This window comes from Stylophora pistillata, chromosome 5 (assembly GCF_964205215.1).
Source record: "Stylophora pistillata chromosome 5, jaStyPist1.2, whole genome shotgun sequence".
NCBI lineage: Eukaryota > Metazoa > Cnidaria > Anthozoa > Scleractinia > Pocilloporidae > Stylophora > Stylophora pistillata.
In genome coordinates this window covers 6135048-6157616 of record NC_142523.1, presented here as the reverse complement: position 1 = coordinate 6157616, position 22569 = coordinate 6135048, and the positions used below count along the sequence as shown (strand labels likewise).

At 35.4% G+C, this 22569-nt stretch overlaps 1 protein-coding gene and 1 long non-coding RNA gene across 2 annotated transcripts; one reads left to right on the top strand and one right to left on the bottom strand.

Annotated features, from left to right (window-relative positions):
• Positions 1–554: 554 nt before the first annotated feature.
• LOC148730004 (uncharacterized) lies at positions 555–21105 on the top strand. Its single transcript, XM_088759644.1, has 11 exons — positions 555–829; positions 11792–12047; positions 14720–14843; positions 15486–15561; positions 16016–16083; positions 16999–17140; positions 17319–17540; positions 17933–18161; positions 18883–18977; positions 19229–19372; positions 20320–21105. The coding sequence occupies exons 1-11, from the start codon at positions 784–786 to the stop codon at positions 20586–20588; spliced, it is 1671 nt and encodes a 556-aa protein (XP_088615770.1). The 5' UTR covers positions 555–783; the 3' UTR covers positions 20589–21105.
• On the bottom strand, positions 7941–9598 carry LOC148730005 (uncharacterized). Its single transcript, XR_016001032.1, has 3 exons — positions 9340–9598; positions 8572–8682; positions 7941–8158 (listed from the first exon to the last, which is right to left on the bottom strand). It is a non-coding gene; the product is annotated as an uncharacterized LOC148730005 (long non-coding RNA).
• Positions 21106–22569: the final 1464 nt, after the last annotated feature.

Genomic DNA, 22569 nt, shown 5'->3' with positions numbered 1-22569 from the left:
TTTTCCCGTGAGAGTTTAATATTCGTGAGATGGTTCAGTCACGAATAGTCTGACTTTGACGACATCGTGCAACACTATGATCGCGACGTTTTTTCTCAGTAGCAAAGACCATTGCATTAGTATTGGAGTTCGATGAACCTCTATTTTTTTCCAAAAATTAGCGCACTAAGCTCTGATGCGCTTGAGTACGTTGACGGATAGCGTTACTGAGCGAAGAGGTAGTACCATAAGCGGCCACTTCCGTTTCTGCGCGCGCATCTTATTTTTCGGAAACTTCGTAACTTGTACTCGAAATGAGTTACTCCTTACAGAGCTCAAGCTCGGGTAAGAAGAGTCGAAAAGTAAAATTATTTTCGCCACTGAACGAAAATAGAATTCTATTACAACTTTTAACGATATCTGAAAGCTACCGAACAAAGATCAAAGACTGACAAGGGCTGGAGATCGATACCGCAACGAATGATAAATTTGAATGACTGACTGTACTGGGAACCAAACAGGTTGTAATTGTTAACCCTTCCTTCCGTTTATGCGTGCGCACCCACTAACAATAAGGCACGGTGTCAAGCGACCTTCCTCAATTTTACAATGAGTTTTTCTCCCTTGTACTTCAGGCGCTTACCTCAACAAACTTTTGTAAGGAAACATACAGTGCATCTCTTTAGAGAATTGTTCCACTGGTTCAGAATCGTAACTTTGCGGTGTGAAAACCCTACGTAAACAGAAGTCAAGTAACTTACTGATGCGTGACGCTTATCGGTCGTACAGGAGAATATTGAAATTATGGATGAAACAGCCGATCAAACACACGAAGAACCACATGATCAGAGTAAGTGATCTTTAAAAGCCCTCTTCTTTATTTTCCTCATTTTAGAGAACGGGTGCATACTTAAAGGCTCGCTTCTTAAACGCAAATATTATTGATGTAGCAAGGTCCGGCTAGACTTCGGAATACCCGGCCACTCATTTACATGTTATTAAATAAGAATAGCGTCTATCGTGTTTGCCTTATTCTTGAAAGCCTCCCGACACATGTAAATGAGGTGGGTGGATTGATTGGGCCGCTCAAGATAACACAAAAGCAGACAAGATGAGTCAACGCTATAGTAACCAACAGTCTTAAAAAAAACTAATGTTAACTATTGCAGGAAAACAAGGAAAATTTCTCTATTGCTTATACTTGATCTTAATTTGTCAACGCAGATTTCATACAGCTTCTTGTTCTCTAGCATATCAGACAATTATTTAAGGTTGCCTAGTTAGGGGCCCAGGTACACTTGGCGGACAAAATCTGTTTTACCACATCAAAGATCTCGACAATTTGTCCCCGTCAAATTTTCAATTTGTCAATCGTGGGCGCACTGAGAAACAACAGTACATTTGTTAACCACCAAATGTCAATCACACGGATATACAAATTGAGTATTGTACTTGGACCTAGGGTGAAGCTTAAACGTAAACTTGAGAGCGTCATTTGCAAAGTAGTTGTATTCTGAGTATTCTGAGCAGTGATTGTCATGTAGCATCCTAAGGTACAAATCTTCCATCTTTACCGTTTGATTGCAGCATCAAAATGAATTAATTTGGAGGCCTTTTTCTTTAAATACTCAAAAAGTGAGATCATATTTTCTTGATTGACACACCGTATTTCTTCAAATTTTAGCTTGTAAATTGAAAAATCTATCAGGTTTCATGCCAAACAAATATGTGTACTGCTTTAAGGCAAGACAAGGGTACCTTTGAAGATTAGTAAGGCTTACTAAAATGTGGAAGAATTAAAAAATCGTTGGGTGCAGTTGTCTCACTGAACTGATAACAGATTTTTGTGCAAAATAAAGAAAAATTTTCCCAGTTCTTGGGGCGCTTACCACTTGTGTGTAATGTCGCATTACTTGATACCTGAACAAATCCAAAGCATTACACATACATAGTACACAGACTGTGCATTACTGCACACATCAGCTGGTAATGAAAAATGCATAATTATATATGAAAGTCATTTTAGAAAGTTCAGACTGAACATTTGTAGTAACCTTTGAGTAAACCCAGTGGACATTGTGAATTTTAAATCCAATTTGCTCTTTTCAAGAATTTTTCTGCTTTAATTAACCTCTGTTTTTTCATGCATTCATTGTTTATATGGGTGTCTAAAGTTGTTCTTATATATCCTAGAACTACATTGAACATGAAAATTAGTTGATACTTCATTTTTGATGGGTTCTATTTATTTGAAGAATAACAGAGCCACCATTATTCAATGCTGGCTAAAAGTTCATAGAATTATGAAACAATTGAATAAAGGCTGATAGTTTGGAAAGAAACTGTTTGGGGCTGCGTCGGTGGGAGTAACAAAATAATTTGGATATATCAACAAAGTTGAAATGGTAAATTGGTCACTGTAACGATTACAAAAGCTGATGTTTCGAGCGTTAGTCCTTCGTCGGAGTGAATAGAGGAATTGTGGGTTGTGTGTGCTTTTAAAGGCAGAAAATGGAGCTACATTATTGGTGGGAACATGGCCACGAGAAAAACACGAATAAATTAGTGGAATCAAAAGCGTTCGTTGATCCCTGTGGGATTTAGACTGCCGTTTTGAAAGATGAGCTTTTGTTCAAGAGTTTTACGGCTTTCCGTGCTACCTAAATGTAACGAAAGACCGCAGATTGCCATATGTTGCTTAGAATGATTAGGTAAATTAAAGTGTCTAGCGACTGGTTTGTTATATTCGTCTTTGTATCCATCTCACGTTAAGAATTCCATTCCTTTTTCTCAGTTTCTAAGACTTCGTCGTTTATGTAGTGATGACTCTAATTTCCACCACAAATCAGAGTCAATGTGCCAGTTTTTCGATAAACGACTGGTTACCCTGTTTCTGTCATTCAAGCAGGTTACCACTGCGCCCAACTTATTGATTGACATTCAGCACTACAAACGTCGCATAAGGAAGATTCCAACCACGTTCCATTGACTCTCACGTTTCACCCTCACAACCACTCAGTTAAATCCATCATTCTTAAAAACTTTAAATTACTTCAAAACAATCCAGAGACAAGCACTATCTTTTCGCAGCCTCCACTCGTTTCATTCAAATGCGACAAAAATATAGGCAATTTTTTGGTCTGAAGTTCTTTTCAGACTAATGACCAACCAGGCACTTTTAAATGCGCTCGTGCAGGATGCAAAATGTTTCCTTTCATTCACAACACTGATAAAATATCGGGACGTAAACGATCCATTATGATCACCGATTACTTCATGTGCACCTCCGCCAATGTAATCTATATCATAACTTGCACTTATCGCAAAAAGATATACATCGGCGAAACAGGCAGAAGACTAGGTGACTGATTCCGAGAACACCTTTGAGACGTGGAAAAGAATGACAAGGATACATCGAAACCAGTCGCTAGACACTTTAATTTACCTAATCATTCTAAGCAACATATGGCAATCTGCAGTCTTTCCTTACATTTAGGTAGAACGGAAAGCCGTAAAACTCTTGAACAAAACCTCATATTTCAAACCGGCAGTCTAAATCCCACAGGGATCAACGAATGCTTTTCATTCCACTAATTTATTCGCGTTTTTCTTGTTGCCATGTTCCCACCAATAACGTAGCTCCATTTTCTGCCTTTAAAAGCACACACAACCCACAATTCCTCTATTCGCTCCAACGAAGGGCTAACGCTCGAAACATCAGCTTTTGTAATCGTTACGGTGGCCAATTTACCATTTCAACTTTGTTGTTATATCTATACAATAAAACAATGGTTTGTGGGTAACAGGGGTCAACTAAACAAGGGCAAAAGAGAGAAAATTGAAGTATTGGGGAGTTAAAAAGATCAATAGTACAACAATTTTGTTGCCAGTTGTCAGAATGACCATTTCAGAAATTTCTTGAAAATGACGTTTAAAGAGAAGTCTGTTTTAATGTTATGTTCTGTACTTCATGAACTCTTTCGACTGATTTAGTAAACTCAGCAAATATGGCAAGTCTGGGCACTACTCAGTAAACACATTATGATTATAATCAAGTATGTAATTATCTTGTGACATTACAGTCAAGTTAAATTTACATTACATTTATTTATTTCTACAAACCTTAGCAGAAATAGATACAGGGTGAAAAGTATAGTATAGTAAAAGATATAACATTTTCAAGGAAACAATGCAAAATTTTACCTATTAAGCTGAGTCACATTGTACATGGGAAGGAGAGGAGAGGGGCATGTCTAGATAAACTAATATTGTGCCCCTTAAATTACACCAGTATAAACAAAAGAAAGAATTAAATGTGTAATTTAAAAGTAAAGGAAAACTTATAAATTAAAATAGCTCAGTGAATTGTCAAAGAGGTAGTGTTTCATTAGTATTGAGCAAGATACCAGCATAAAAGTGCTTTTCTAAACATCTTTTTAGATGGTTTGTCTCTAATTAATTGCAGAAGGCTATTCCAAAAGAATGTTCCAATAATTAATGCTTGTACAGATTCTCCCACGATTAGTTTGAAATGAGGGTATGACTACTTGATTAGATGATGAACTGTTGGTATTATAGTGATGTAGCTCAGCTACCAGTGAAACAGGTATATTAATTAAGAAACTTTTCATTTTGGAAATAATCATAAAAAAGCATATATGTGTTCAGTTTAACAATATAAGGAAATTTCAAAAGGCTTTAGCAAGGGATAATTAGTAGTGTGAAGTTATTGATTCCATTAATGGAACATCATTTATGATACAACTGCTTTGTTTTGTAATTTTACAATTTGAGACAGTGGAGCTTTCTTTATTTCCCCATAGTGTACAAACATAAGTAAGGTAAGAATACATAAGAGAATAGTACAAATTGATAAGTGTTACCACTGCAGAGACACTGACAGTGTTATAACTTAACCATTATATTTATATTTTTGCTAATTTTGCCACATATGCATGTAGTCGATGTGATCACACCAAGTAAGGTGATCGACAATGGATATGCACACCAAGGTATTTGACGCAAGAAGACTTTTCTAAATGAACATTTCGCAACTCTAATGGTGGGAACAAATGGTAATTTTTCCTTTTGAAGGGGCATAAAGATAAGTTACTTATGGTTTTTGTCAAATTTGAGGTCATTTTATCACTGCATAACCATTTTTAGACAGCTGGCAAATGATTGTTAATTTCACACAATAAATTGTCAAGGTCAATTCCAGAAGCTGCTAAAGATCTATCATCTGCATATAATCTTGTAGAAAAATAAGCAGGAGATCTAGACTTGGGAAGGTCATATATAAAAATAATGATCAATAGCAAAGGTCCTATGTAGTACCGTATCAAAATTAATGCTTGAGGTACACCAGTGGAGGTGGAACATGACTCAGAAGCAAGCCATTTATGTGCATCTGCTGTTTCCTGTTATATATACTTAAAAATAAGATTGGAACCAATTATTTTCATTTTGCTGTAATCCATAGTATTTAAGCTTGTTTAGTAATATTTGATGATTTACTGTGTCAAAAGCTTTACTTTGGTCTAAGAACAAAGAAATCACATAGTGTCCTTGATCAAGAGAAGAAGCTACTTTTTCAGTAAGGTCAACTAGACATGAACAGTCAGAGGCTGCATAACCTGATCTAAATCCATATTTTTGGAGGAAATCATGTCTTCATTTGTAAGATAGGACATAGGCTGATGAAAAACACATTTCTCAAATGTTTTATTTATGGAAGAGAGAACTGAAATAGGTTGATAATTAGTATGTGTAATCAAATGGTGACGAGTGAAACTAGGAAATAATTTCACGTGCGTTTTGTCAAAATTCTGATAATTATCTGATGATTAAATTATGTTCCGTCTTGTTTACACAGGGAGGTGTAAAATTGCTTGAGTACTTTATCCAACTGCTTGGGAAGAATCATCTCCAGGTTTTTCTCAAGGCAATTTTTGTCACACCACTTCTCAAAAACTCACACCCAGTTAATTTGGCTCTTTTTCATATTTAAATTTTCAGCCGCTTCTTTTAATTTCGTAACTTCAAGGGTCACCATCTTAAATCTTGAGCGAGATACAATAGATGTTACCATGGCAGTTTTGTAATTTCACATGTGAAATTAAAAATTAATGCTGAAATTTTGCACCAAATTAAAGTTAAGGAGTAAGTTGTCACCTATGATATTATTGCATGAACAACATTGCCTAGTTTAGAAACTGGAACTAGTTTAGCAAGTTTCATACTATCCGGAAAAATACCTTTGTTGATAGAAAGATTAAAAATATAAGTTAAGGGATGGCATAATTATTTGCAGTGTTGTGGTTTTTGATAAAAGTGGAATGGATGAATCTAATTTGTTTTTGTTTTGTTTTAACAACTTTACCAGGTGTGACTAGACCTGGAAGGGTTAGTGCAAACGGAACACAAAAAATTTGGGTTGAACAGTCAAGTTGTTAGGCTCGTTAAGGGGTTAGTTGTTAAGGGGAAAATCTCTGGACACACCTGTGCACGTGACTGTGTGAATTGCACAAAAGCATCAAGTCCTGACACAAACAAAAATCTTGGAGAAGTTGTAATCCAACTTTCATAGAACTTCAACTGAGATAAAATAAACAAAAAGTTGTCATGAACAACTAAGAAAGTTGAACAGGCCAGTGCACCAAGTCATCATTTTAAGAAATATCAAAAAATGTAGCAAGATGGAAATTTCATCTTTAAGAGAATAATGGAAAGAGAAAATTTAAGAATGTTATAATTGGTTTATTCAGTATTATCAGTTCTGGCAATACAAGTATTGAAAAACGACTGATTTACAAGCATACTACATAATAGTATAGATGATAAATAAAATAAAAAAGTTCATATATGTAATTATATACCTATAACAAGTTAAAAGGCCTCGAGCCAACAGTGACGCCACGCCGGAAGGATCCAAAAGGATTCACAGTCCAAACCTCGATAAATAGTAGCTCAATTATTAAGTTCAACAATCATGTAGTGTTCAGTGTTTATGATCCCTTGAAATTGGTGGTTCGACATGTTCAGACATGTATTTTTTCACTTTTCAGACCCAGATGAGTTTATAAATTGTTAGGGTTCCAAACAAAATCATGGGGTTGAGATTGATTAACCCTTCCCTTACGAAAAAAGTGCCTATTTTATATCTATTTTATGTCTATTTTTCAAACTATTTTCTACCTATTTTTTGTGTATTTTTTCTCTATTTTCCAGACTATTTGAAAGCTGTTTTTTAACCATTTGAAAGCTATTCTTTTGAACAAAAAATAGTAAAAAAATAGTCTGGTTGGCAAGTCATAACTGCTGTAAAAATAGCTTTAAAATAGAAAAAATGCACATGCAATTCACTGATAAAATAGTATTAAAATAGCATTAATGAAATATTAGTTATAAGATAAAATAGACATAAAACAGGGATAAAATAGAAAAAAAAACAAAAATAGGATGTAAGTACATTTAAAATAGGAATAAAAGAGGAAAAAACTTGAAAAAATAGGAATCAAATACCTCTCAAATAGACATAAAACAGGGATAAAATAGACAAAACAAGGATAAAATAGACAAAATAAGGATAAAATAGGCATAAAAACAGGGATAAAATAAGGAAAAAATCTAGAAAAATAGGATACAAATACATTTAAAATAGCTCCTAATGTATTTGTCATGCAGGGTAAAAGGGTTTAAAATAGCGCTTAGAGTGTATGGATCCAGAATAAGGTGGCTATAAAATAGGTTGAAAGAAGGTGAAGATCAAAAAAGCATATCCCAATCCTCAGCCTAGGATTATCACTTTTGTGTGTTAAGTTGTAGCAATTTTCCCATTGCAAATGATTTAATGATCAATACTTCATATGTTTATGCAATAACCTCTCTCTAGACTAGATTGCATGCATTACATGAAATTAAAAAAAATTGTCACTCAGGAAAGACCAAGTTTTAAACAATGCCATTAATTTACTCCAGTCTTCAATCTGTATCCAAAGGAAGTGACAACAAGTACTTTCAGTTTACATAGAAATGATAGGATACAAAGTTTTCATAAAAATAGAAAACAGAATTAAAGTAGAATTAAATTTTAAAAAGCAAAGTTTGTCCTTGCATTTAGATAGCTGCAGTGGCTTCCTCTTTGTGGTTTCCCTATGTTTCACTGTTTTCCTGTACTCTGAAATAAAAAAAACAACAGAAATGATCAATAACTGATATTTCATCCACCAGTAGGTAATTTACTTGTTAGAAAGATTAATTTGCTAAATAATTCCCTTATGATTATGGTTTCCTTGATGCAAAATGATGTAATTCACTGAATTGAACAGGTTTTGATAACTTTTCTGTACTGCTTCAGTAAAACTTATGGCTTAAATTCATACTTCTAGGGCAAAAATTAGTCAAGTTGATATAGTTCTATTATAAAGGCTTATAAAGCCAGCCAGTTACAAACATTACACCTTAACCTCCTAAGCATAGATCCTTTCTCATCCAAAGAGAGTCTGCTTTCAGGAAGCTCTACCATACAAAATTGTGCTATCTTACCACAATCCCAGTCATGCAAAGGCAGCTGCATAAAATTAATCTTACCTACAAAAAATCCTGGAATGGATCATTGAATTGACTTCAGTTCTCACGGTTGTCTTAGCTCTGAATTCTTTGTGCTTTTTACTTGTCCAAGTTTTGCAACCATAGCAAAATCTGTTTCAGGAACAAAGTTACATATACACATAAGAACAATTTCTATCACAAGCACTCAGTATTGACTTAATAAAGACTCTTATTGCATCAGACACAAAAAGATGCACTTCTAATGTGGACTAAAATTGAGATTTTATGGGACAACCCTGACTGAGTAAATGTATGAGCGAGTGCATCTTGGGACATCATCACCAACTTGGCAAAGTAGAGAGATGGAGAGAGTTTGGGATCAACATCACTAAGCATGCTCCCTCATCTTTGATTCTTACTTCAGTTAATAGAAAAACAAACAATTCTTGTATGCCAGGATTAAAAATCCAATTACAGTGATCTCGAATTTTAGAACAATTAAGAAAGAGAGCATGATGCAGGTATGGCGGGTTTTCAAATTAACGATCGAAGGTATAATTCTGTTGCCCCTCTTTCTATTTGAGAGGTGTTTAGGTTTCTCTTCTAGTGCATTACTACAAGGGAGTCTGCAAACTCAAATTAAGTAAATGTTTACATAGTTTATGGAAACAGGTCACTCTATAAGCTTATATTTACAGCCATTGAAATGCAACAAACTTTGGGGCTTATTCTGACCTCGAATCAAAAGCACCTTCAAGTTTGAAATAAACTTGGAACTTTGTATAAATAAAAAACAGTTTCACTTACCTCTTTCACCATCTTGAATGATGGTGTTGTTTGCCTTCTATTGTTATTCTTTGTGTTGCTCATTGTGTCTAAGAGAGGCAAGATCTGAATAGAAAAGGCAAAATACCAACGGAACTCCACGCTTCTCCGATCGAGAGACAAGGTTCGTTTCGCCCGCCAAAACTAAATTCCGTGTCCCGTATGTCACCATATAAGGAAAATTACAAGATCCCTTATATACGCCGACCGTACTAGATGTCAGCGTAGCGTGACAAAAAAATGGCGGATGAGTGAGGATCGTTCTTCGTTAAAAAAGCTAGAGAAGAAGAAACTTGCGTGGACCTTACAACCAGTATCTTTCTCAAACGGGACTAAAGATACCTCGAACAACCTTGCGACGTTGACCTCAGAATTTTCCGACCTCCACTGCTTTGCCTCGGACGACCTCAGCACAGAGTCACTAACTTACTAATATGACGCTTCGCAACCGAACGACTTCACACATATGGAAACTGGTGAACCATCACTTAGTTTGTTAAGCCAGTCCGCTGTTCCTTTCAAAAAAGGATTACTGTAAGACTTATTTCAGTGAATACAAAGATTATGATCATGAGCAGGGCGACAAATGCGACCCTTGGATAGAGGCCTCTTTAGCCTTCAGACCATATTTTAATTTAGTGGTTTCAGTTTTAAAGAATCTGTGTAGAGATTTTTATGACCGCGAAACTTGAAAACTTCCACCCAGTGTTTTCAAATTTGAACCCATCTTTATTTTGTCAACACAGAAACTGTGACTTTAGAGTACTGTATGTTAGTCAAGCTTGAATTCATGAATGAAATAGGTATAAAATAGGACAGGTTATTACACTTCACACCTAGTTGCTGTTTCAAATATTGTGGGTCTGGGATACTTTGAAGAAAATAGAATTAAAATAGACTATTTAATACCTATTTTGCAATGGATTAGAATCCACCTCAAAAAATAGAAATGAAACAGTCTATTCTATATCTATTTTGCAATTAGTCAACAATTTCTTTGATAAAATAGGGTTGTGATAGCCTATTTTTTTCATATTTTTCAAAGGAAATGGCTTTAGCATGTACTATTGGCAGTAAACAGAAATAAAACATACTATTTGATCACTATTTTACTGATGTAGAAAATAAAATATGATTAAAATAGTCTGTTTAGCTGGTTATTTTCCCACTCATTTTGAGAAAATAGAAATAAAATACACCACCTTGTTCAACCTTGCCTTAAAATATGGTTAAAATAGTGGCTCTACTTTCCCTTTCAGGTAAAATAGGAATAAAATATAAGTCTGAGAAAATAAAATAGTACAAAAATAGAGGTGATAGCATTAAAATAGACATTAAATAGAAATAAAATAGGTTTGTGTTTGTAAGGGTTAATAAGTTTTCTCATGCAGTTATTGGATATTCATTTACAGCATTTTATAACAATGTCAATCAAGGTAGTGGGATTTATAATTGTTACCACGACATCATAATCTTTATCAATCATATTACAATATATGAAACATGATTAGTAATCAATTAGTATATTAAGTGAACGCACGTGTTTGGATATCCTCACAAGGAATCGAGCCATAAATGTTGGTATGTAAATTAGATTTATATTGTTTCTCTTTTCTATAACCTGTTACATTTTAAGTACACCGAATCAGGTTAACTTTTTGTGATCTATTTTCGGTTGACCTTTTGTTTTACATAAACTGAAGCAAGTAAAGTGAATGAGTACAACAATGTGCTCAATTATTAAGTTCAACAATCATGTAAAGTTCAGTGTAAATATTTTTCAAAAAATTCTATAGATACCATTATGCCATTGTGGGAAGGGATTATAACCAGAGTATTTTTGTTCAACAAATTTGGGCCCTTAATAACCATTTGACTTCCAAGATCTGATAGTTAATTCTGACTCTAATGCTGAAAATGAGTGAAATGACTTGACTTGATACAGTGTTTAAATATTTTAGTTTTATATTTAGAATGCTGCACTTGGGGATTCTTTCAGGCTTGGGATGCTGCATGCTACTTTCCTTTTCCTCCTCATAGAGACATAGAACTGTTCTGAATTTTCTTGGCCATGGGCAAGTCTTTTGTGTACTTGAATAAGTGAGTGTTACTGGGTGATTCAATAAAATCTATGGTGCTCTTATATAGGCTGATTTATGGTTTACCTTCTTGCCTCTGCCACCTAACAAGGTTGTAACCCGAACAGCATGTCACTGCATGCATTTAATGGTCCAACCTCTAATTATTATTTTTATTAATAACTGTATATTATTACACTCAAAGAACGCTAAGACCTCAAAGGCCTGCTGTGTTTTTATTGATTAAGCAATACTTTCTCAAAGGGTATGTTTATGTGTGCCTATTGCACTTGTAATTTGACTTAGTACTGCTGCATGTATACATGTGAGACTTCCTGTTTATATTTTTATTTAAGCTTTAGGTTCGGTGCCTTCGACATCCTTTCAAAAATCTCCTGGAGGTCCTAAAGGCAAAAATGTGGTAGTCTTATTATCCAGAGATGTTGCATATAGATATGGTCAAGTCTTTATGCCGGACGCCGCAGGAATGGTGCAGATTAAAAAACCATCCCGAGGACAGTTTGCAAAAGATTTGTTCTTCACTTGGGAGATGTCAGAAGATGACGTGTGCTCTCTACTATGTTCCAAGTTGCCAGTTTTGCAAAATCGAAGGTATTTGCCCTTGAGGTTTTATAATTATAATTGTTATTCATAATATAAAGGGCTTTTCAAAGCTGTGTTAAGGTGATTCCTCAGTATTCCATCGTGCATCTTCCATTGGGCATAAAAGTCCGTAGGTACTAAAATTTGGAATCACGTGAAACCACCTGAAACCACCTGAAACCATCTGAAACCATCTGAAACCACCAATGAAACCACCTGAAACCATCTGAAACCCCCAAGGAAACCATCTGAAATTACCTGAAAAGATCTCGAAACAATTTAAAACAACATGAAAGTGCCTAAAAAATTACGGGTAACATCAGAAAATAAGTGTTAACAATGGAGTTTATCCACAGGGAGCCCGGCCTACAGATATTGTACATAATACCATACAGTACAGAATAGGCACCACAAACAGGGCTTTAGGCTTTTTTTTCCTCAAAATCTCAACTATCTAGTCAATTTACTTAGGCAGTGGGAGTTAAAGCCACCATTCATCAGCTATATTCTGTCATTTTCAGTAAAATACCTAGCAAAAAATCCACGTAATTATTCACTTTTGCAAAAACAAAGTCAGTGAAATTCTAGGTCACGCTATAAATTCGTCTCTGATTAAAAAGAAATACAGTGTTCAAAATTTTCCTTAGGAAGTTTGAAAATCTTCAGGCCTTCCTGGGCTTTTTCACATATAATTTGCATGATCCTGTTGAAAAAACTTCACGTATTTCTTTCGATTTAAAACAGTTTCTTCTTTGCATTCGCGATCGCATGTTGTTATTGTCATGCAAGTGCTTTGTCAAGAAATGAATTCGCATACTCCCGTGCAACTCCCAGCCATTCGTAGAGCTAATTGAGTGTGTTTTCAACAAGAATGATGGAATGTTTCCTTGAAGGTTTCCTTTGTGGTTTTAGGTGGTTTCAGGTGGTTTCAGATGGTTTTAGGTGGTTTCAGATGGTTTTAGGTGGTTTCAGATGGTTTCAGGTGGACTTTCGGGTGATTCCAACTTTTAGTACCTAATTATGCATAAAAGTCATGTAATCAGGCAATTAAATAAGTGCGTCCATTCCATTAGAACATGTTAATGTTACTGACAATCAATGAGGTATATATGATGGATGTAGTTTTAGTTACTTTCAGTTCCAGTAATCTGCTCTGGTGTTCTGTTGCATTTTGGGACCATGAATGTGCTTTCAAGCCTTGATACTAAAGCCATGCAAGTTTTTTACAATCTCTTTAGCTCTTAAATGAGCACACCGAGTGACCATTAATCTTTTACTGCATAATTTCTGGTGTACAAATTGTCCTCTTTCAATTTGAGAAATTAAATAAAGATTCACAAGATCGGAAAAATATAGCTAAAAGTGCATGTGCATGTAAAGCCCAATACTTGATTATGGGAATTTTCACCTTGAAAGGAACAACTCGAGTAATGTTCGAAGCTGATGTCGCTTAAAATTGCATCATTTTCACACAAGTTATATATCAAATTGTTCCACACACCCAAGACTTTCTGCCAATCAATTTTTTCAAGTGTTACATTAAAAACCCTTGCTCCTATGCAGCTACTGCAAAATGTATTGTTAATGGATGAATGATGGGCGTGATTAGTGCAAGTACAGGCACAAATGGGGTAAGATAATGGGCCATCATATCCCTTAAAAAAGTAAGGTGCATTACCTTTTTTTATTGTATTTCTTGAAACAAAGATTGGTATTATCATTAAATTTTAAGGAAAGGTTACTGAAAATTGCTCAATATACTTTGCCCTGAGGAATCACCTTAAGATAATGATATAAACCAGGGTCTGTGTGAAATATTTGAAAGCTTTTATGGAAAATTAAGCATACTTCCTTTTGTCTGCAGCTTGATGATTGGAAGTGGCTTTTGAACAAAGGAATAAAGAATGTTGGATTTAAATTTGACCCTCGGTTAAGGGGAAGTGTACTTATTGAGCACCAGGCTCATAATTTGCTGTATAAATCCACTTAGCCCCTTCTCTTTGGACTTTGGAAAATCTTTTCACTTAGGAAAAAAAAGCTAAATATGTCCATATGCATGTATAGTCGATCTCATGGGAACGCCAATGGAGGCATCTTTGAATTGCATCAGTTAATTTAATTTAGTTAGCACAGTGGTCAATTCATGCTCAATTACATCTCATTAGTTGAACGTAGAAAATAGCTTGAGAGCTAAGATAGAGTAAGATAAAAGGTACCCTGAAAGATCCTTTGATTTGTTTGAATTGTGAATGGAAGTAATACCACTGGTAGTAAAGTCATGGGAGCTGGTTAGTCAAAGAGTACTTTTTGAGAGATGAGGTAGGTGAAGGGTACCCAGTTAATGATTTATCAAATTGTGAATGGGAGTTACAACTTGCAGTTGAGTCATATAAATGCATCTTGTCTGAAGGACTTTAGGGTAAGGATATAAGTAATGAGAGATTACACAACCAGGTAGTGAAGGGTACAGGATATATTTTTGTCCTGGCATTCCCCAACTTATTTCCCACTTTTGGATGTTACTGTAAATGTTGTTAGAGCATAATGTATAAATTTAAATTACAAGTAAGGTCTTTCGAGCATCAATACATATATGTATAATATGTAATTGCACATTGCAGGCTTGAATGTGCGATTGAACTTAACTTGAGACCAAGAACTTTGTTCTGTTTCATCTTCAGATTCTGCTGTGCCTCTGCAGTAGATAATCGAACAAGGCTGGAATTTAATGGGGAGAAGAGAATTTGGGATGGGCAAGACATTAGAAAGAATATAAAAGGAAATTCAGCTCTTTACATCCTTGAGGTCTGTTGAAATTACTTGGAGAAAATTTTGAATTAAAGAATTAATTGATGGAAGCTGGAAGACTGCACATTCTATACACATGATACATGATTTTGACTATTACATTCAGTTTGTATCAATTTATGAGGTAATTTTTTTCTGTCTTAGTGACATTGCAGTATCAAACTACCATATCTATGTCATTACTTAGATCAATTTTTACAATTACTCGAGACGTCTTTTAGAGTTCTTTTATTTGACTATTATGATTTATACTGTTAATGTCTCCTTCTCAGCCAATGATTGGTGTCATCATACAAGGCACTTTTACCCATTTTTGCTCTCGACAAAGTGAGAGCATGTTGCATGCAAGGAGACCCAACAAAGGCTGCAAAGGAGACACTGTAATTACAACAAAAATTTTAGACAAAAATAATTTTTCCTGTCAATTACAACGTTTTAAGGAAAAATGTAGAGCATGGGCTGAAGTAGACTATAAACATGAAAAAATGCACACAAAACATCTCCTAATGTATATATATTCACCCATAACAGTCTGACCAGTAACCATATACACTTTTTGGTGCTTTAATGTTTAGATATTGATAGGAATATATGATACCTGCATGATCAACATGCAGTCAGTTTTTCTTCTTTCACTAGATTCCTCATGACACTGTAGAGGATTCCTCTGGCATTGATGCACATGGTGTTAGTAGTGATGTGAATAACTCAGAAGGTTTGTACAGTATAACTACTTAGCATATGTACACTTCAGAAATTGTTACTAAATCTTGTTATGATAGGAAACAACATTTGATAAATCAAATTTTATCCACATATTTAAAACTCTTCATTGTTAGTATAACAGCATCAATTGGCCACTCAAATCTAAATAGCCTTTGCGTTTTACCACCAAGCAATGCAGACAGGATTTGTGCCCAAAAAGTATTGTTATTGTAACAGGTATAGATAAATACAAATAGTTTTTTTTCTTGATATACACTAAACAACTATTCACCTCTGTCCGTGTTGCTGGCTAGTTTGAGAAATTTACCTTGCTGCTATGCACCTCAGTAAATGTCCACCACCCAGTCTAATACTTCCACTTGGGTTAATGGTTGTATGATATATAACAAATAGATGAATTTTGTTTCCTTTCTGTACTTATATTCCCACTTTCTTTCAATTAGGAGATTTTCCTGATTTGAATGATGTCAGTTTTAAGATAAGCATTAATCCACAGAGGGTTCCTTTACAGGTAGAGTATAGTACCTAACTGCAAACATTCAAAGTAGTGCCCATATTATATATCCCTTAACTGAAAAGATGCTCCGGCCTCTGCTAACCAAGTATTATCTATTAAGCATTCCCCAGATGTGTTTTCAGATGAGGAGGAAAATGCTTTGAAAATCATGTCATTTGTTTTCGTGTGATGATCAGGAGAATTTTGGATGCACTGAACATGCATACACTTAAGAGCCTCAGGGTGCCCTGTTGCAATTAACACAACAGTTTTGCCAGTGAAATAAGTCTGAATTTGTTTATCAAGGTGACTGTTGAAGGTAATATTGCATAAATGTTCACATGGAATTATGAGACTGTCCACTCTTTTGAGTTTCTAGCTGAGAGTACTGCTTCCCCTTCAAAAATAAAAATCATTTGCTGATAATTGTGCATGAACTTCATCTTCAGATACCACCATTTTCAATATTCATAATTAGTCAGGCACCCTGGCCTCCTCAGTCAGCTGGGGTTGTCAATTAAGGCTGCAATTCTCTTGTTTTCCTCTCATACTGTAATTATCTTTTTTTAACAGTCATTTGGGACCACATAGATTGAAAATCTATAATTATGCTGTTAGAGTTTACTAACAAGACTGGCTTTACTGGAATTAAATGACCAGGGGAGCCCCAACCTAGATAAATGATTATTGGCATAGACACAGACTTGAATCTGTACTGAAACAATCATGAAAGGCTTAGATTGGCTTTATTCCTTTTCTATATGGGATACAAATCAAAGGTTTTTCTATGCAATCAAAGGTTTTAGGAAGTACATGATTTTCCTTAGTTTCCAAAATGGACCTCGAGGTCTCTCAATTGTCAGTCTTTGGACTGAAATGTGACGTAATAAAATTGTGAGTAATAACTTTATTTTATTTATACTAAACTAGGGAGGATACCCATTTGTGATAAAATTCACTCCTGATCTTCCACCAAATGTTATAGCAGGATATGCTGTCTTTGAAGAATTAAGAGCGGTCCGGGAATTAGATAGATCAAATAACAACTCTCTAGTTGGTTATGACATCCCACGTAAGTGATATATTTTAATTGCTGTATCATTATTTTTCTTTGCAAATGCTGAATTCAGTAATATACTGGCAAATAATTACCATCTAAATAAGTTCACTTCAGCATATAGCCCAAAGAAACTTACTTTTAAGTACATGATTAGTACCATATAACCATGGGGTTCTTGAATGTTATGTAGCTGCTGAAAGGCCAGGCATGGTCAAGGTGAGAGTACAAGTAAAGGAGGATTTAGCACATCTTGGTACCACTTCAATTGAATATTTCAATACTCAAACGGAGACCCTCAAGCAACTGGTCCATGATCCCAATCTACAGAACATGTTTTTCAAAGAGTGGGCGAATGGATGTGGAAAAAGCTGCACTACCATTACAGATGGCATCCTACATTCTTCACAATTTGGTGAGTTAGAGCTGGAAAGACGTGCAAATAGGTGGTGTGTTTTGCATCAGGTGTATGTAGTAAACTGGTGTCAAACAGAAAGTCATACAAAGTTAGCTACAATAGTAAAAACTGGTTTTATACACTCAATTACGTAAACTGAGCCACACAATGGAAAAAATTAATACTGCGAGTTGTACCCTTCACCTGCAACTGTTTGCATTTAATCCAAGGTTTTTTTTGGCCCATTCACTTCATTCCACTCTAAATTTCTAAATTATTTTTTACTTTAAGTTCAAGTTTATATTAATTTGCTGTGTTTTCGGATTTACTCTAACGAGGATCATAATATTGTACAAATCAGGAATTCTACCAGGAGAAAGGAACGGTTTTGATTACGACATCTTTTACAGGATTTATGGATCCATCAGCCTCAGGTTTACCATCAGTTCAGGGTTTAAAACTGTTGGTATATACAGCAGCAGAAACTGGGGGTCAAAAATTTCTTGAAGTCGTCTTTAACTCATCAGCTGGAAGTGTGGTTTTCAATGCATATAAGAACATTCCTCTATTACCAGAAGCAGTTGCAAGAACAAATGGCTATGAGGATACTGCACAATTTCTCGAATCCATAACTAAAAGGTACATTATTAAAAGTCTTTTACTGAATCTGAACCAAAGGAAGCAGCATTATATATATACTATTGAGTAAAAAGAAACATTTTTTTCTATTTTTTGTTTTAAATTAATGTTCTTTGTCTTATATTTTTCTCTGTTCTTATTTGTCTAGATTTTTTCTATTCTTGGATGATTTGCTTTCATGAAAACATTTTTGTTTCAAATCAGTTCTAGCTGCAACCGATTTTGTACGAACTAAAACCAGATTGCTTTGTGCTACTTGTTTTGGGGACAACTATTTTCACAAAATAATTTCAATATACCACCCAGAACAAATTATTGCTGCGTAAACCTGCCTCGTACCTTGTGTGGTTTTGCAAGAGTGTGCGCAGAGGGTTGTTTGACCTCAAGGATGTTGGGTTTCCAGTCAAATAAACTATCACAAGGTAGTTGGAATCTTAACGTTTTAATAGAACGAACAACTTACAAGCGATTCGAATCTTAGCACAAGGTAAGACTAACTTGATTGGCTAACTCGAGTCACATGACATAAGCGATTTCGTGACACAACGACGTTACAAAGGAAAGGGTATTGCAAAGTGCCAATTATTTAGTTGTATTTTCTTTTCATTACTGTTTTACCAGAAGCGTGAAATAACCTTTCATGCTTTTTTAAGTTTTGTTTTGTTCTGTTTTGTTTTTTTGTTTTGTATGTTGTTTAATTCAAGCTTATTTGTTTCCACAGGTTGTCCGCAGAAAACACGACTGGTGAGGAACAATTTAAGGTAGACCATATTGTAGAGCTTGCCAAATGTGCCGAGCCGGTTCAAGAGCAGCTCCGTAAGTACAACCTGTCATTATATTCCCAGGTTATACTGTGCCTTTCAGCGAAATTTTACAGTAAAAAATGTTCCAATGGCTTTGTCCAAAATGTCAACTGAACAATCACAAATTTTTAGATTCTTAATAATACTTACTCTCAACTTTACCTGTTTCAGTTGAAGAGAAAATTTAAAGTACTTTTTGATATCTTTCAGTATTTGTTAATGACAATTGCAATCAGTTGTGCGTGGTATCTTTCAACCCAACAGATCATAGTAGTTTTGAAGGAAAGTCTCCAGTTGAAAATGATGGAATCCTAGAAGATGACTATTTTGGAGATGCTGAGATATCTTCCTCTAATGAGTCAGAGCAGCAAGGCTTTAGTTCTGAAGATGAATGTTCTCATGAAAAAGGTAAAAGAGGCGCAGTCAGATCTCTTTGCTTTGTTAAGATTGCTCGTTTAATAGTGCAATTTTCAAAGGCGTCACGCCGGATAAGATAAAACCAGGAAGAAAGTTACTGGTGTATTGCGCGGTTACGCTATCACCGACTGGAACCATAGCAATTTGGCCTCCATACGAGATGGACTTTAAGAATGGCCCTTGTGTGACAGGAGGCGATATTAATTTGCCATGTGTAGTAAGACTACCCCCTATTTTTACAGTTTACTTGGAGATTGTTCCTCTGCAAAGTTCCTTTCTGAGGCTTTATGCATTTTTCCAAATGCACCACCTTGTGAGGCTGACTGTACGATGACATCTGGTGAATATTACTGAGGACTTAATAACCTTGGGAAACTGTCAGGCCCGATGGCTTGTAAATAATTCTGGTTTTGCGACATAAAGCTCTTAATTGCGGTTTCATTTCTATTTGAGAAGGGAAGTTCTTGCAAGTTTCTAGAACGTTAATGTTTCCGGGGAAGTACTTCCGCTGTGGCAAGTAAGCCTTAAATTTCGATAAGGACAACTTTGTGAAGAGATAATAGGTCAAAATTTGTGTATTTAATAAAACGTCAGGATGCAGTTGTTCAAAGGGCGGATAATGCTGTTCGGCAGATAAGTTTTATCAAGATGTACTGGGCTATCCATTGGATAGAGAGTTCTCTAGTGGAAAGCTTTATCCAAATAAATACCAGGGACCTTTTTTTTGTTTGTTTGCCAATCGTTTCAAGGTGCTATGCCCTGGCTTGTAAGGTATGTCATTATTGGTGACAGTGGACACTATTGATATTATTCAAATGTTGAAGGAGTGGAAAATTTCAATTGCACGTAATCCAGATATGCAGCTATAAGAACACCAATAAAAATATGATTCAAGTATTTGAAAATGATCCTTATTTAACCGGAATCAATTCCCACAGATGGTAATTCAGCGGAAGATTCGCGCTCTTACTCAGAGGAACAACTAGATCAAATGGTAAAGGAAGTACAAGGTAGGAATGGCTCCCACCTTGAACATGGAGATGATCCTCGAAAGAATATAGAGTCTTTGCCTTACGTTGTAGCTGATGAAGAGAGCAATGAAAATGCAAATGTTTCTGTGGTTGGAGAAGTAGGTCGTAAGGTATCCCTTGATTCCGAAAAGACCGTATCGAGGCTGACTAAAGGTAAGCAAAATGAAGCACCATAATTAAAGAGGGAATAAAAAGCATCGTGAATAGATATTGCATGATTACTGGTGGGAGGATGACGAGCCCTAGCCTGTCTGTGAAACAAATGATGATAAACACCTTGCGATTGGGAAATTGGTTAATTGTTCCGAGTAAGAAAACCAGAGAAATAAGGGTGAAACCTCAACTGGAAAAGTAAACATTAAGTCACATTAAGTAGGGTGGCAGTAGTGCGGATAATCCTTATTGTAACACGGCCATTTTTTATTTAAGAGCCACTGACTATAAATATCGAGAATCCGCCGACAGTTGAAAAATTTCGTAATATTCGTTTCTTTTTTCTAAAGGACCGTTTTAATGAACCTTTTTCGAAAATTGTATCAAAAAGTTCTATCGTGCTTTTTTTTCTCCGAAAAATCGAAAAGTTCGAAATACGCCTAAGCGACCGTAGTCCCCCCGTACAGCAATGAAAAATTATGCAAGTTCGGCAACTTCGTACTCTACAACGCGATGCAATCCCACTTTTGAATTTTGTATGCTAGCAGATGGTCCGTTAATCTCTTGGAAAATATTAATATCTTGTTATTTTGTTACGTTTAAGTCTGAATAGTGACCCGTTCAAATAAAGAACTTCGCGTCTCTTTCGCAGAGGTAAAATAAAGGTCTACTTCAGTGGCCTATGAACAGGTCTGCCATATATAATTACAAATCGTAAAGTACATCAACTTAATTTTGATTAGTTTAATTTAATTTAATCAAGTTTCATATTGACAAACAAACGACAATTACATCAATCGATTGATCAATCTGAGGTAGGCTTAAGAAAGAACACAAGACTCCTTAAAAAATAAGCCACCGATTATAACATCATAAAATTAAAAAATCTACATCAATCTACATTACTACTAACTACGACTATACCTCAAGGTTCATACTCTATTCTAAACTTATCATAAGAAAGCGCCATTAGTTTCTTACGAAAAATTGACAAGGTATTTGACTCTCTTATACTAATAGGTAATTCATTCCACAGGTAACAAATCCGAATAAAAAAATAATTCTTAAAGGCGTCAGTCCTGCTGAAAGGGACATCAAGCGTTAAATGATCAACGTTTCCAGTGATCTAATACAAGAACGAAACGATACGTAATCTAAGATATTTAACTTATTTATATTCTTAAAACACTTAAAAAGAAAACCAAATTATTAATTTGACTACGATAATGCAAAGGCAATGAATTTAATTTACTAAGACGCTCGTGTTGAGAGTAATTCCTACCAAGAATAAATCTTGTAGCCCTGCGTTGGACCTGCCGTAAAATGCTGATGTTTCGTTTTGTATGAGGCGACCATACCACGCTATTACATTCAAGGCGCGACCGAACCCAAGTAGTGTAGAGCAATTTCCTTGTACTAATATCAGTAATGTCCCTGCATATTCGATAAAGAAGATAAAGCATTTTTTGAGCTTTCGAAGAGACGAAATCAGCATGATTATTCCAACTTAAATTGTGGCTAACTAAAACCCCTAAGTCTTTCTCAATATCGACACGGTCTAACTTAGTTCCACCAAGATAATAGTCCCTTCATTCGTTGATCTGATACGAGCCACCGTTAAAAATTTACACTTCTTGGTATTAAACTCCAAACCCCAGATACTAGACCACTGAAATAACTGATTCAAGTCATTCTGCAATTTCACACTGTCATCCTGTCCAAGGATTAGGCGAAAGCACTTAAAGTCATCAGGAAAAAGGGGTAACGATGTTTCTTTGGAAATTACATTGGGCATATCGCTGATAAAAACCAGGAACAGCAAAGGCCCCAGAATTGACCCCTATGGGACTCCAGATGTTACAGGGAGGAAATCAGAGGACTCGTTATCTATCACAACTCTGTGTCTTCTACTAGTTAAATATGATCTAAACCAAGCCAACAAGGATCCACCAATACCAAGACATTCTAGCTTGAATAGGAGTCTTTCGTGAGACACTTGATCGA

Coding starts and splice junctions, on each gene's coding strand:
- LOC148730004 (XM_088759644.1), top strand. CDS start 784: ATGGATGAAACAGCCGATCAAACACACGAAGAACCACATGATCAGA. Junction 830..11,791: donor CGAAGAACCACATGATCAGA/GTAAGTGATCTT, acceptor TTTTTATTTAAG/CTTTAGGTTCGGTGCCTTCG. Junction 16,084..16,998: donor CACAGAGGGTTCCTTTACAG/GTAGAGTATAGT, acceptor ATACTAAACTAG/GGAGGATACCCATTTGTGAT.